Source organism: Mesoplodon densirostris, chromosome 4, assembly GCF_025265405.1.
Source record: "Mesoplodon densirostris isolate mMesDen1 chromosome 4, mMesDen1 primary haplotype, whole genome shotgun sequence".
In the NCBI taxonomy this organism is placed as follows: domain Eukaryota; kingdom Metazoa; phylum Chordata; class Mammalia; order Artiodactyla; family Ziphiidae; genus Mesoplodon; species Mesoplodon densirostris.
This window is the reverse complement of record NC_082664.1, coordinates 149,808,418-149,824,281: the sequence shown is the minus strand read 5'-3', so window position 1 is coordinate 149,824,281 and position 15,864 is coordinate 149,808,418. Positions and strand designations below refer to the sequence as shown.

Genomic DNA, 15,864 nt, shown 5'->3' with positions numbered 1-15,864 from the left:
GCCTGTGCTCCGCAACTAGAGAAGCCACCGCAACAAGAAGCCTGCACACCCCACAGAAGAGTAGCTCCTGCTCGCCGCAACTAGAGAAAGCCCACGCACAGCAATCAACACCCAATGCAACCAAAAATAATTAATTTTAAAAAATTGGAAAAAAATAAAATAAAAGGAGTGTTCTAAGAATTCAATGAAATAATTTAAGTAAAGTGACTAGCTCAATGCCTAGCATATGCACACCCTCAATAAAGTTAGTTTCTTTCCACAGTAACTTCTGCTAGTGTAGATAATAAAAGTTGATAATGTATTTGCTCATATATGCATAATAACCTCCAGATGATACACAAGAAACTGCCAGGACAAACTAGTTTTCTGTGGGGAAATGAACTAAAAAACTAAGGGATAGGGTGGTAGACTTTTCATTGTATACATTTTTGTACCTTCTGAATTTTGAATTTATTCAAATAATAAGGTTTAAAAAGTTAATTGTATATAAAATCTACAAAGAGATGCAAAACTTGTTGAATATTCAAAAATCAATGTAATCTACTATATGAATAGTTAAAGAACAAAAATCATAGGATTATATTAATTGATACAGAAAAAGCATTTGAAAAAATCTGACACCAATTCATAGTAATAACTCAGAAAAAAAGGAGTGCAGGGGAACTTCCTTACCTTGACAAAGAACATTTAGAAACAACTCAGAACTAACATTATACCTCTTGGTGAAAGACTGAAAGATGGGGAACAAGGCAAGTATGTCTACTTTCCCCACTTATTCAAACAGTGCTGGAAGTTCTTGCCAGTGTAATAAGACAAGAAAAGAAAGGAAAGTGGCACAGGACAGGAAGAAATAAAAGTCTTATTTGCAGATGGCATGACTACCTTGTACAAAATCCCAAGGCATCTACAAAAAACTCTTAGAACTAATGAATAGGTTTAGCAAGGTGACAATATACAAGATCGACACACAAAAATCAAGTAATTATATTTCAATACAGTAGAAATGAATATGTGAACACCAAAATAAAAAATACAATACCATTATAATTTCTAGAAAAAAAGAAAAATTAGGTGCAAGCCTAATATAATATGTACAGGACCTAAATGCTGAAAACCATAAAATGCTGATTAAAGAAATCAAAGAAAATCTGCACAAATGGAGAAACATACAGTCTCCATGGATTAGATGATTCAACATAGTAAAGGCATCAATTCTCCTTAAATTAATATACAAGTTTACCATGCATTTTCCACCAAAATCCTAGCAAAATTTTTTTTGCAGATATAGGCAAAGATTATTATAAAATGTATATGGAAAGGCATAGACCCTTGAACAGCTAAAACCATTTTGAAAAAGAAGAATGTGATGGAAATAATCCACCCAATTTCAAAACTTATTATACACTTAGAGTAATCAGGGCTATGTGGTATTGGTGGAAAGACAGACACATAGATCAATGAAACAGAATATAATACTCAGAAATAGACCCACATAAATATGTCTAACTGATTCGGACAAAGGTACAAAAACAATTCAATAGAGGAGGTATAGGCTTTTCAATAAATGGTGTCAAAGTAACTGGGACACCCACAGCCCCCAAAATGAACCTCGACCCAAGTTTCACATCTTATACAAAAACTTAACTCAAAATGAATCACAGACTTAAATGTAAGAAGGCAAACTATAAAACTTCCAGAAAAAACATGAGGAAATATTCAGGATCTAGGGCTAGGCAGACTTCTTAATGCCAAAAGTATAATTCATAAAAGGAAAAATCGATAAACTGGACTTTCTACTCAAATTAAAAACTTTGCTCTGTGAGAGACAATTATTAAGGTGAAAAGTGAAACTCTAGACTGGAAGAAAATATTTATAAAACACGTATGAGACAAAGGACTAATATCCAGAATATATACAAAATTCTCAAAGCTCAAAAGTAAAACATAAATAAATAAAAAATAAAATTAGAAAATGGGCAAAGGACTATACAACAAAGCAGGTAGTCAAGAAAATGAAAAGGCAGCCTACTGAATAACAGAAAGTGTTTGCAAATTATATATCTGATAAGGGGTTATATCCAAAATATACGAAATACTCATACAACTCAATAGCAAAAAACCCAAACAATTCAACTGAAAAAAAGGACAGAGGATAAGAACAGACATTTTTCCAGAGAAGACCTACAGATAGCCAACAGGTATGTGAAAAGATGCTCAACATCACTAAATACTGATCATCACTATCAGGAAAATGTAAGTCAAATGAAAGTGAGCTATCACCTTACACCTGTTAGAATGGCTATTATCAAAAAAGGTAAGAAATAAGTATTGGCGAGGATGTGGACAAAAGGAAACGCTTTGTGCACTGTTGGTAGGAAGGCAAATAGGTACAACCACTATGGAAAATATTATGGAGGTTCCTCAAAAAATTAAAAATACAACTACCATTTGATGCAGCAAGTCTACTTCTGGGTATTTATGCAAAAAAACCCACAAAACACTTGAAAAGATATATGCACAACACCTTCATTGCAGCATTATTTACAACAGCCAAGGTATGGAAACAACCTAAGTGTCCACTGATACATGAATGGATAAAGATGATGCAGTATATATACACAAAACGGAATACTATTCAACCATAAAAAATAATGCAAACTTGCCATTTCCAACAACATGGATGGACTTCGAGGGTATTAGGCTAAATGAGATATGTCAGACAGAGAAAGACAAGGACAAATACTGCATGATCTCACATACATGTATGATCTTTAAAAAACAAAACCAAATAAACAAGCAGCTTACAGATACAGAAAACAGATTGGTGGTTGCGAGAGGCAGGGAGTAGAGGGTTGGCAAAGTGGGTGAAGGGGGTCAAAAGGTACAAATTTACAGTTATAAAATAAATCAGTCACGGGATGTAATGTAGAGCATGGTATAGTTAATAACACTATATTGTATAATTGAAATTTCTTAAGAGTCAATCTTAAAAATCCTCATCACACACACACACAAATTTTGTAACTATGTATAGTGATAGAAACTAACTAGATTTACTGTAGTGATCATTTCACAATATACAAATATTGATCATTATGTTGTACACTTGAAACCAATATAACATGTCAATTATACATGAACAAAAACAAAATGGGCAAAGGACATTTCACGCAAGAGGATAAACAGATGACAAATCAGCTCATGAAAAGATGTTCAACATCACAAGCTGTTAGGAAAATGCGAATTAAAACCATAATAACATCAGTACACACCTATCAGAATGGCTAAAAAAAGAAAAAAGAAAAAAAATAGTGACAATACCAAATGAGGGTGAAGATGTGGAGAAACTGGATCACCATACATTGCTGGTGGGAATATAAAACTGTACACCAGTTTGACAGTTTCTTTAAAAACTAAACACACAACTACCCTATGACTCAGCCAATGCACTTCTAGGCATTCATCCCAGAGAAATGAAAACTTATGTTCACATGACAACCTACAGATGAATGCTTACAGCAGCTTCACTCATAGTAGCCCAAAACTAGAAAAAACCCAGATATCCTTCAATTGGTAAATACTCAAACAAACTGTGGTACAACCATACATGGAATAGTACTAAGCAATAAAAAGGAACCAACCAGTGATGCACCCAAAAACTTAGGTAAGTCTCTAGAGAATTATTCTGAAAATCAAATCCAGAAAAGGCTACATATTATTCAATTACATTTCTATAACATTCTTGAAATGACAAATTATAGAAATGGAGAAGAGTCATTAAGGAGAGGCTGGAAGTGGGAGCGAAGTGGGTGTGGCTATATTAGCATAACATAAAGGATCTTCATGGTGATGGATTATATCAATGTTAATATCCTGGCTGTGATATTACACTACAGGTCTGCAAGATGTTACCTTTGGACGGACACTAGGTAAAGGAACAAGAGAACTCTCTGTATTCTTTCCTACGACTGTATGTTAATCTACAATATCTCAAAATAAAAAGTTTAATTAAAAAATCAATTGGATAGGGGCTTCCCTGGTGGTGTAGTGGTTGAGAGTCCGCCTGCTGATGCAGGGGAAGCGGGTTCGTGCCCCGGTCCGGGAAGATCCCACGTGCTGTAGAGCGGCTAGGCCCGTGAACCATGGGCCACTGAGCCTGAGCGTCTGGAGCCTGTGCTCCGCAACAGAAGACACCACAACAGTGAGAAGCCAACGTACCGCAAAAAAAAAAAAAAAAAAAAAAATCAATTGCATACAAAATCCACAAAGAGATTTAATTACATTGAAACACTTACCCAAAGCCCCACCCATCTATCGCACTTGTAAATACCACATTTCCCTGGTCTGGAGAGAAGTAAAGGTGAGAATCATCCGTGTCCTCCAAGCCAGTGCTCCAGTCATACACTTGCTCTCCTTGCTCAGAATTTGGATTCACTTGGGATTCAGTCTCTCTCTCTGCTCTTTCTTCTAGCACTTTAGAAGTAAAAAGAGTTCCTGTGAGTGCATTAATCTAGGAGAGATGGTAAAATGGCAGAATGTCATTCAGATGCTTTGCACGCCCACGACAGGGGACACACTGTCTAACCCTTGCTAAGCCTAGAATCGTAAGTCACACTCTCAGCTCATATTAAGCACACATGAATGGCGATGACGTTTACAGCAATCGTTAACTTATATGCTATCAACCCATTCTTTCCACACCAGCAAAGCTAAATTGGAAGGCTTTTGAAAGGTCATTTTTGTGCTCATGAGTTGAAAGCAGACACTAATCTGCCTTACCTTCAACTTGGTTTCCAGTACCAGGGCCAGGTGTCACTAGAACTCATGGTTTCTACCCCCACAATCTTCCGTTATAACCTCAGTCAACTCCCTCACCATTTCTCACAGCAGATGTTTGAACTGTTAGCCCCTCTCTTCAGGCCCTCTTCCTGACCTCTAACCCCCAACTATTTTCACTCTCAAGTAGGTAATCTTATTTCTTACCTCCAAGAGAAAATGGAACCTATTATTCAGAAATCCTGCAAGCTCCCAATAATTCAACCTATAGGTCCATCTATATCTACAAATACTGCTGGCCCTTCTCCTTCTGCTGCAGGGCGGGAGTATTTCATCTGTACCCATCCCTGACTATCTCTTCAGGGAACTAGATCCACTGATCCATTCTTTTTCACTGCTCTACCTTTATCATTTTCTTTCTCTAGAAAATAAATATTCTCAAGTTGGTCTCATCAATGGTACTCCACCGTCTTGAAGAAGACATTCCAAACCTCTATGCATGGCATACAAGATTCACCATAATCTAAACCCTACACTCCTTTCTACTCCCCCCTCTTATCACTACTTAACAGGATCTAATTCTTCAACTATAACAAATAATTTGCAGTTCTTTGAATGAAACACTGTAGTATGCTTTTTTCCTTTATAACTTTGTATATCTCATTCCTTCCCTCTTGAAGGGCTTTACCGTAAGTCTCTACCTGGCAAACGCTACCTCTCTTCCATCTCAAGGCCTCTTTGGTGAGACTTTTCCTAACTCTCCCTTTCCTCCTGACCCAGTCTGGGTGAAGCAGCCCTCATTTATGCTCTCAAGTCACATCCAGGGTTTATCTCATTGTTCTCCAAGTATCTCTTTTAAGTGTCTGTCTCCCCTACCACACTGTGAGATCTTTGAACATAGGGACTCTGACCTGTCTTTATAGTCATAATCCTTAGCACAGAGTGAACATCCAAGAACTCATTCATTCAACATAGAGGTATGTTAATGTTTGCTGAATAAACGAGTGAATGCTTTGGTAAAATTCCATCTAAAGACAGGTAATAAAAACAGCCAAAGAGTCTCCTAATATTGCTTCACTGTGAAACCAAACTACAGGATTTTAAACAAGAGAACACTGAAACCTGTTGTCCAAGCTTTATACTCAAGGATGCTTCCAGGAGATGGAGGGGCTCCTACGATGACACTCGTTCTACTGCCTCGCTCGTGGTACGATGACTCTAAGTAAGTGAACTTTCTGTAGCAATGCCTCGTACTCAAATCAGCAACTTCCTTACAACTCTTCTTCGAGCCACAATTTTTCAAATGCCGAAGTAAAGGATAAAATACCTGTTCTAAAATATTCTTGAGGTGAGAATAGGCCTCCTGTGGGGTGAATTTCAGTTCCACTATCAAGCGATCTATCTTGTTAATCACTAAAACTGGACGGATGTTTTCGAGCCAGGCTTGTCGCAGAACTGCCTGTGTCTGATTGAAAAAGAAAGGAAAATTTAAAGCTCATGATTTAAAATAAGTAAAGCACATTAGAAAATTCTGATTAATAAGCAGCTCATTTCCATACTCCTTGATCACAACTCATACAATGCCAGTCAGACACAGGTGTTCACCAGACATTCACAAAGTATATAACACAGAAGCGTAGAACTACAGACAAGAAACTGTCCTTGCCTTTATGTAACTGACAATTTATTTAAGAAGGATAAATAAAATTATGTAAAAGACAGTGAAGAGTTTTGTGTAATTATACACACACACACACACACACAGTTTACCGAATTTTATTCAGTAAATAATCAGGAAACAAACACTCATGTTGCCAACACACAGGTCGAGCAACAGAACATTCCCCCAGAAATCCCCTATGTACACCTTCCTGATCATAAACTACCTCTCAGCACTAGCCACCATTCTGCTATACTATAGTCAGGTCTGTTCATTTTATTTGTCTTGTCAGGACACCTAAGACACTACAAAGACTAAGACTGTGCTTCTCCAGTTGGGGGACCTGTGCCCTTCACAGGCAATCAGACGGGAAGTTACAGAATAATTACAGCATATCTTCTTGGAATTATCAAATTTTCTCCATTTCTACAAGAAAACCTCATTTCATTGTGCTTTTGCTTTATTGTGCTTCACAGATGTTGCATTTTTTACAAACTGAAGGTTTGTGTCAACCCTGCGTCAAGCAAGTTTATTAGCACCATTTTTCCAACAGCATTTGCTCACTTCATGTCACTATGTCAAATTTTGGGAATTCTCACAACATTTTACATTTTTCATTATTCATCTATTTGTTGTGGTGATCTGTGATCAGTGAACTTTGATGTTACCATTACAGCTCAGTGAAGGCTCAGAAATCGTTAGCAGTTTTTAGCAATAGAGTATTTTTTTTATTTTTTTTATTTTTTTTTTCTTTTTGCGGTATGTGGGCCTCTCACTGTTGTGGCCTCTCCCGTTGCGGAGCACAGGCTCCGGATGCGCAGGCCCAACGGCCATGGCTCACGGGCCCAGCCGCTCCGCGGCATATGGGATCCTCCCAGACCGGGGCACGAACCCGTATCCCCTGCATCGGCAGGCGGACTTCTTAACCACTTGCGCCACCAGGGAGGCCCAGCAATAGAGTATTTTTTAAATTAAGGTACATACATTTGTTTTTTATACATAATGCTATTGCATACTTAAGAGAATTCAGTATACTGTATACATAACTTTAATATGCACTGGGAAACCAAAAAAAAAATTCATGTGACTCGCTTTACTGCGATATTCATTTTACTGCAGTGGCTCAGAACCAAACCTGCAATATCTCAGAGGTATGCCTGCAATTTAAACCTTTTCTTATTCTTTATAAAAAACATTAAAACGAATAAGGGCATTTAAGAAGTAGGACACAAAGGTGACAACATTTTTAAAGATAACACATAAGGTTTCAAAGAAAAATTATTTTAAAAACTGAATTTAGAAAGCCACTCTGAGTTTCACGTTGACCGGAGTTACATGTTCACTCTGGCCTTGGGGTGAACTTTTTGAACTTTGGTGGGAAAGAGAATAAAGTCTCGGTTAAGGACCTGGAAGAGTAAGTGGGGGGAGGCGTGGAGGAAGGCAGAGAGACAGCGTGTGTAGGGGGGAGGGGGGCAGACTGACAAACCAACAGAAGAGACTCAGTATCTTGCTATCAATTACCTCTCACAGTTCAGACACTTTTCCACTGGACTGAAACCTCCAGATCCTCCTAAACACCTCTCCCATTTTTTGCTGAGTCCCTCTCCAAGAGGACATGACAGACACGTCAAGGCACCTTAAAGTCATTCTCTCTACTATCCCTTCAAAACTTGGGGGATTTAACTCCATCACAGACCAGAACACTACCGAATGTGAAATGTAAAACCAGCTTTCTCATGGTCAGTGAAATGTCTCAAGTGGCACAGAGTCATCGGCAGTCAGTTCCTCCTCTCTCCCCACACCTTCTTTAACCAGTTAAATATTTCCATGTTACAATCCACTACCTGCGGACAGACCCCTTCCACAGCATCCACTACAATGATGCACCCGTCACAAATGCGAACAGCCGTCGATACTTCTGAGGAGAAATCCACATGTCCTGGAGAGTCGATCAGATTAATCAGGTACTCCTCCTCACCTGAAATGAAATTGGAAGACACATATTTTCAGTTGTGCAGGTATACAGTACTCTTCCTCAGGCAACCCAGAGTAAGAGAGCTTCTAAGAAAGGACTCAATAAAGCTAAAGAAGACAAAAGCTCAATCAACAGCTACCAGTCCAATTTAGGAATTCCCAATGATGGAACTATCGATTCCAAACAGCATCGGTATAAAAGGTTAAAGGATTTTATTATTCTAATAATCTAGTAACCACTTATCAAGAGCTACTGTGAGCCAGGCATTGTACTAAACACTTGTGCTAATCACACATTATTGAGCCCTTAAAATATCCATACAACATAAACATTCCTCTACTCACTGTGCAGGTTAGGAAATTGGGACTACAAGAAACTAATGGAAAAGACACAAAGCAGGTGGCCAACTACTTCCCTACAACTTCTCAAAGAGCAGTGCGTGAATATGCGCAGCAAGACTTACAGTCAATTCTAAGTCACAAATTTAAAGAGCGGCTACTATGTGCCAAGCAGTGTGCTATGTCCTCTCACATTTGATACACTGTATTCTTTAATCCTCACAACAAAGTTGTAAGCTCAGAGCATGACTCATGCCTATGTGTCCTGTTTTAGCACTGAAAGTCTCACATCCCATCAAATGCCAACGTCAGTCCCACGTCCCACTAAGCCCTAAGTCAGTCCCAGGCAAACCACCCTACGTTACAGAGACATCATATTATCAATAAAACATAATTAAGTAAACCAGCCAGAAAACCGGTAGTTCATTAGAATTCTACACTCATTCCCCATTCACTGCTAAATTTGATACAATTCTCTTTTAATGGCATAATAATTACTTAAGTGATCAAACACCTGAATATACCTATACTTTACTTTTGCTCCTCCTCTTAACTCAGTGTTTTTCAACTTTTGTGTGCTCCAGAACTACTACAGGGCTGAATGGTATAACTTATGGGGCCATTTAAAGGAATTTCCCCAGTGTGAGGTTAACAACTTGATGATGTGATTAGTGCCCTGTGTGACACTGATAATGATAAAACAACAACACTGCAGTAACCAAAGCCAGAGCTCACATTTGTGAAGTGCCTATCTGAGCACTATCGGGCACTCTTCTAAACATTTTATACACATTATCTAATGTTTACTTACAACAACCCTTGCAGTAGTTACTACCATTAGGCCAAATTTACAGAGCAGGAAACTAGGGCACAGAAAAGTAAAACATCTTTCTGAGGAACATACAGCTAGAATCCAACTCTAAGGTAAATTGCCTAAGATCAAAAAATGGTAGAGTGAAAGTGCAAACTCATCTACCTCCAAAGTCATACCTTTAACCCCGATCCTCAAGATGGCATATATTTAATCTCACAAGCCAAGAATCCACTGGTAGTGAATTTCTGAACACTAGGTTAAGGATTCCAAAATGCAATGGGCTCCGTGGGCAAGACTGCCATCAACCGGCAAGACTGCCTTCTTCAATACCACTCCTTCCCCTGCTTCCTCTTTTCAAGCAAATTGCTCTGTAAGGAATTCTGGCTCTGATGCACCCACCAGGGAAGACTCCAACCAGAGAGGACTGTGGACATCTCTAAACAAAGTCAAAGGACCAGTGCCCTGGAACAATAGCCCCGTGTGCCAGGTCTCACAGCACCAGTCTCACAGCTACCCTTTAGGATAAGCACCAGGGTCCCAACCAAATAAACCAGAGAAAAATGAGCAGTGCTAGCAAGGTTCAGGGTTCTATCCGCTCCCATCACATAAAACAAAAGTTATGAGATTCTTGAAATCATTCAGCATTTTTGCAGCCCAACCCTTCATTTCATAAACATGCTAAAGCCCCCAAAAGGGAAGAGATTTACCCAAGGTCACAAAAGCAGTTGCAAGACAGAAACACACCCGGGTCTATCTACCACCTTAGTCACTTCCTATGAAGGTCACAGATGCCTCTACACTTTGCAGCTGAGGAAACAACACTTGTTTGTTCATTTGGCTAAGAACCAGAATAAGAAACCCTGGAGTGAAAAAAGATTGATGTTCACTTCCTGGAACCCATATAAGGGTTCTAAACCTCTGCAACCTACTCGGAACTTCTCTGTGTTCACATCACCCTGGAGAGAAAGTCAGAGATCAAGGACCAACTATCTTTCACTCAATTTCACATGGCTAGTATGTGCCATTACCATAAAGCATGGGGCCTATTGTCAGAACAACTGAAACAGTAACAGCGGCACACCTTTGACTAAGACTTAGAGTGACAGAGAGAGATACACACGCGTGCGTGTGCACACACACACACACACACAAACACTTAAGATAAGAGAGTTTAGCATGCTTAAGAGCTGACAGTTAGGCACCAGGACAAAGGAGATAAGTACAGAGCACAAGTCTTTCACAGTGACAGGAGGCAAGCAAAGATACTAATAATGTTACATTTTGAGGGGCAGTGGCAAACAGTTGAGAGAATTCTCCCCCTTTCTGTGAAACAGAATGTAAAAATGTCTGCTGAGACTGTGGGAGAGGGACTGAGAGGTGGACTGGAAGAGACTAGAAGGTTTAAGAGAGCTGTTGGAGAGAATGAGCAAGGCGCAACAGACAACATACTGGAAGTCTGCCAGCAGCCCGAGGACCAGCCGAGAACCCAGCCCAAGTATAAGGAGAAAAAAGTGTAGAGAGTTAGCTCTATCAAGGGTTAGAGTTCTACTGGGAGGACAGAAGGTGAAGAAAGCAAACTGAGGACCTTGGCAAGACTGTCAGCAAAAAGACAAATCTGGGTTGTATGAGGCAGGAAGTAAATGAAGGACAGTGATGTGGCTCAAGAGACTGAAGGCCTTTCTGAAATCAGAGAATGGGTACCTCGCTACACAGGCGAGAGAGCTGGCAGGAGTAAAGATTGTGGAGAAGGGAGTATTTGAATTTGAAATGATGAACAGTTCTGGATGATGATGAACAGTTCTGGATGATGCTAAAGTCCAGAAAGCAGCCATGCCAGAGGGAGGGTGAAGTGGAGATCTACACGTCACCATTGATGAAGCCATGCTGTTGGAGAGGTCATTTTCAGAAACGGTAAAAGCTACCCTGGTGGATTTGGGTAAAAAGGAAAACGATGAGCCAGGTACCAAAGTCATTAATGAACAGGGACCGGGGACTGTAACCGGGAGCTGACAGTGGTAAGAAAGGGTCGAGAATAATTGGATGGACAGTGAGAGTCTCAAAGGAGATGGAGTTTTAAAGCAAGGGTGGAAGAATTAAGCTTTGAACCAGAACTAGGGAACAAGGGGAACGGCAATCCCATGTCCTAACCCAGAGACAGATGGAGCATGAAAGAATGAGTAGCACTCACTTGAAAGAAGGACAAGAAAAGCACTGTCCTCAGAAAACAGCCAGCAGGAGGAGGGGGGAACAGCAACAAAAGATGTTGCAGATGCAGGGGTTATTTCTTTACCTTGGGATGCTTTCAGAGAAAGTTTTGAGAAGGAAGGGAACAGTGAGAGGTTGAGGGCAGGGCAGGTATTAGAATCACAGAGAAACATGGGGAAGAGATTGCTGAGAGGCCAGATCACAGGACTTCCATCTTGGGCGGTGACCAAAGACAACAGGGATGCGGGTAATGCTGGCCACAAGAAGATGTCTGTAAGTAGTCGCAGCAATCCCTGGTGGACAGGAGACATTTACGCTTCAGGGGGAATCAGCCGTGGCCAGGACTGACTGATTTCCAAAGACTCCTGGCGCAAACGAGGAGTCTGCAAATGTAATTACTTGGCTCCCAGGACTACTACCACATGCTAACTACTCTGTCTTCAGGGGCGTTTCTTAACCCCCTCCAAAATGTGAACTCCATTTTGCACACATGTAAAATGAGGATAACATCCATCTCACAGGATTGCTGTGAGGATTAAACAAACACACGCATATGAGGCATCTGGCTCAGAATCCAACTATCGTGCAGCCATTTTCTTAGATCTCACATCAACTGAATGCTTCACAAAGTGAAGCATTCATTATGTTAAGAGGAAATAATCTGATCTTTAGTCAAACAAGGGACAATGGAACCCTTCCCTCTCAGCCCTGGTCCCAGAGGAAGAGGACAGAAATCAGAACCTCGGGTTAACGTTCACATATCTGGAAGGTAAGGGAAGCGACTGATACATGTTGGCCTTGTGTGAATCTAGATGGCATGAATCAGCTTCCCCACGGCCTAGTCTTAAGAGATTAAGACCAGAGAGCCACCGAGTTGAAACCAACATGGGTGTAAACTCTCCACTTGCCCACAACCACAAACCCCTATGGAGGTGTTTACAAAGAGGTGAACCTGCACGTGGATCTCTTTGCAGAAAGCCCTGCCATATCCTTGGTCTCCACATTTGGAGTACATCCAAGCTACAGTGTGGCTGCCACCTGGGTAAATACTGAGAATCCCACTGAACCAGGTTGTTAGCTAGCTAGCACATATGCCTGAAGTACAAACTGAAAGCCTGTAAGTTAAAGCCCACTGCAATTTGTTCTATATAGTGCTTTACAAATTTTTAATAAGTTGCCAGTATTTTAAAAATTGGAGGATTTTACCAAAAATCCTGATGCCAACTTTTCTTGAAAAAACAAAACAAAACAAAACAGAAAAATACAAGGCGTCAGTCAGCTGCAGCTGACTAGCACTAGCCCCCAGCCAGGTAGTGGGGGGTGTTTCATGGGTGGGCAGAGTCTGCTCTCTAGCTCATAACAGTCCCACCCAGACTGCCTCATTCATGCAGAGCCGTTGACACCAGCACTGCGTAAAGAACTAATAATATAGTACTTAATAATCAAATTAGACTGGTGTTGGAAAGAGTAGTTAACTCTTTGGGGGGAAATTTAAGTTAGACATCTACCTCACAGCTTGCATGTATACATATACACGTGTACAATTATGGTAGGATTAAATGTAAAAACTGAAAGTAGAAAAGAACTGGTGGTGAACTAGAAGTAATTTTTATTTCAGTCTTGTGTTTTAATGTATATTCTACAACATACTGAATTTTCAATAATACATATAAACTTGTAAATTCATTTACAATTTTTAAAAAGACGAGTTAGAATGAAAACTTCATTTCAGAAGTTCTGCAAGAGCAATATTTGCTCACAGGTATAAAGAACAGCTACAGGTAGAAATGACAACAATAGGCCTTCTGACAACAATAGTCCAGGAACTTTTAAGTATTTAATACATCTGAATACATTTCTCTCATCTACAGTTGCATCCTAGGCTAAAGGATTCAAAGGTATTACATCCTCTTAGGATTTTTTATAGAACGTATATTGGGATTGAGATTATTTCCTAACTCTTGAAATGACCAGATAAATGTATAGTATCCTTGTGGGAGGGGCACAAAGAGAGGTGGCTGAGAAATAGGAAAATAACAAGATTTAACAATATGGTCCCAACATTTGTACCAAATTTTAGTCACAAATGGAAAGATGAGAGAGGCTCCATTTTCTCAAGGAAGAACTGGGGCCCTGGAAAATGCTCAGATAAGAATATCACCTTGCGCTTCCCTGGTGGCGCAGTGGTTGAGAGTCCGCCTGCCGATGCAGGGGACATGGGTTTGTGCCCCGGTCTGGGAAGATCCCACATGCCGCGGAGCGGCTGGGCCCGTGAGCCATGGCCACTGACCCTGCGCGACTGGAGCCTGTGCTCCGCAACGGGAGAGGCCACAACAGTGAGAGACCCGCGTAACGCAAAAAACAAAAAACAAACAAACAAACAAAAAAAACTGGCATCCTGATCTGGGGATAAAAACTATAGTGATCATGGCAATGCGTACAAAGTCAAGTAAATAAGACTCTACATCTAATAGGCAGGCCATAGGACAGGAGGACCTGGCATGGAAATGGGACAATAAGGCTGAACCAGCAAGGTCCTAAGACTCCAGACCTTCCCTCTGAAGAAATCTATACAATCACCTGGGTGGATGGGGGCAAGTGTGAGCTGCCAGTTCTTCTGCCCTCAAGCCAGCCAGAGGTCCCCATCTGTACTCAAATCTGGACAGCCTGACTCTGACCTGACAACAGATCATCTGGAAAGGCCAGATGAAATTTGTGGAATGTAAAGCAAAAAACCTGAGGCCTGAAACAAATTCAGGAAGAGAAAGAAGGACACAAAAGATACAAAACCACTGTTCTTTAAAACACAGATCAATTTACCTTTTGCGTAATGTAGTGAAATGGCACTGGATTTCATAGTGATCCCTCGGACCTGTTCATCCTCTCTGCTGTCCATGTACCTTAACTGTAAAAATGCAACATATGCATCCATATTTCCCAATGAATTAAAATGTAATATTAAAATGGACTGATTTGGATTTTTGTTTTAAATACTTAAACTTTTAGGCTTATTGCCGTGAAGCTGTTTGTTATGTCCCATTATTACCTTCTTAATCTCTGCAGCATTTTTCTTTCCTAGTACCACTTACTTCTTCCACCTTCCCTTTCTCCTGATCAATTTCTAACTTTTTATCAGTTGTAATGCAAGACAATCATAAACTGTCTACATTGCTAGTAATTTTTTTTTAATTAATAGACTTTATCTTTTTAGAGCAATTTTAAGTTTATAGAAAAATTGACTGGAAAGTAAAGAGGTTCCCAAGCATGCCCTCCCCTCCTGCACACACAGTTCCCTCTATTACTTACATCTTATATTAGTGTGTGGTGTGGTACATGTTACAATTAATGAACCCATATCGATACATTAGTATTAATTAAAGTCCATAGCTTACATTAGGATTCACTCTTTAAATGTATTATGACGTGTCCACCATCACTGTATCATATTTGTTAGCCGTATTAACCTTTTTGAAGAACAAACTGTGGCTTCATTGATCTTTTCTACTTCATTAATTTATGGTTTATTATTTCCTTTCATCTACTCACTTTAGAGTTATTGTACTTTTTCTCACTTCTCAAATGGGAAAAATAAAAGCACTTTATTATTTCATTCAACCCAGTTTCTTTCGCCTTCTGTAGACAGTGTCTTGGGCCAGTTCCCCACCCAACGTGCCTCAAATGCCCCAGGCTTCCTTCAGTCTCTTAGGTCTACTAATTTTTTAATTCAATTTTGCTTCTCTATCCCCTCTTCTCTATATTACCAGTCACCTGATAAATCCTGCTGACTATATCCTAAATTCACTGAAGGGAGGTACATCTCTATGTCTTTCTACTGCAAATAAATTACTCCAATTTCTTTCAGTTCACAGCTAGAAAGAAAGGTCTCTATCATTTCATTTCCTCAAACATGATCTTCATCATGACCCTCAGGCTTCAGAAGCCTTCCTTTGGTACTTAGGTTAGCCTTCAAGGTCTCTGTAATCTGATACATTTTTTCTACCGGCACCTTTTTCTCTCTCAGTATAGGCACACGATCCACTCAAATCAAGCACAACCCACAAATTAGCCTTTATGCATTTTATCCACAGTATTTCCC

General features: G+C 39.9%; 1 protein-coding gene across 6 annotated transcripts in view; it reads right to left on the bottom strand.

Moving 5' to 3' along the window:
* Positions 1 to 15,864, bottom strand: part of EFL1 (elongation factor like GTPase 1) — a 135,246-nt gene that overhangs the window by 115,418 nt on the left and 3,964 nt on the right. For all 6 annotated transcript variants that reach the window (XM_060097486.1, XM_060097484.1, XM_060097483.1 and 3 more), the window contains 4 exons: positions 14,589 to 14,673; positions 8,281 to 8,414; positions 6,104 to 6,241; positions 4,296 to 4,510 (listed from right to left, as the gene is read on the bottom strand). In XM_060097486.1, the coding sequence (XP_059953469.1) occupies positions 4,296 to 4,510; positions 6,104 to 6,241; positions 8,281 to 8,414; positions 14,589 to 14,664 (563 nt within the window). In that variant the 5' untranslated portion in view covers positions 14,665 to 14,673. The remainder of the gene's footprint in view (positions 1 to 4,295; positions 4,511 to 6,103; positions 6,242 to 8,280; positions 8,415 to 14,588; positions 14,674 to 15,864) is intronic.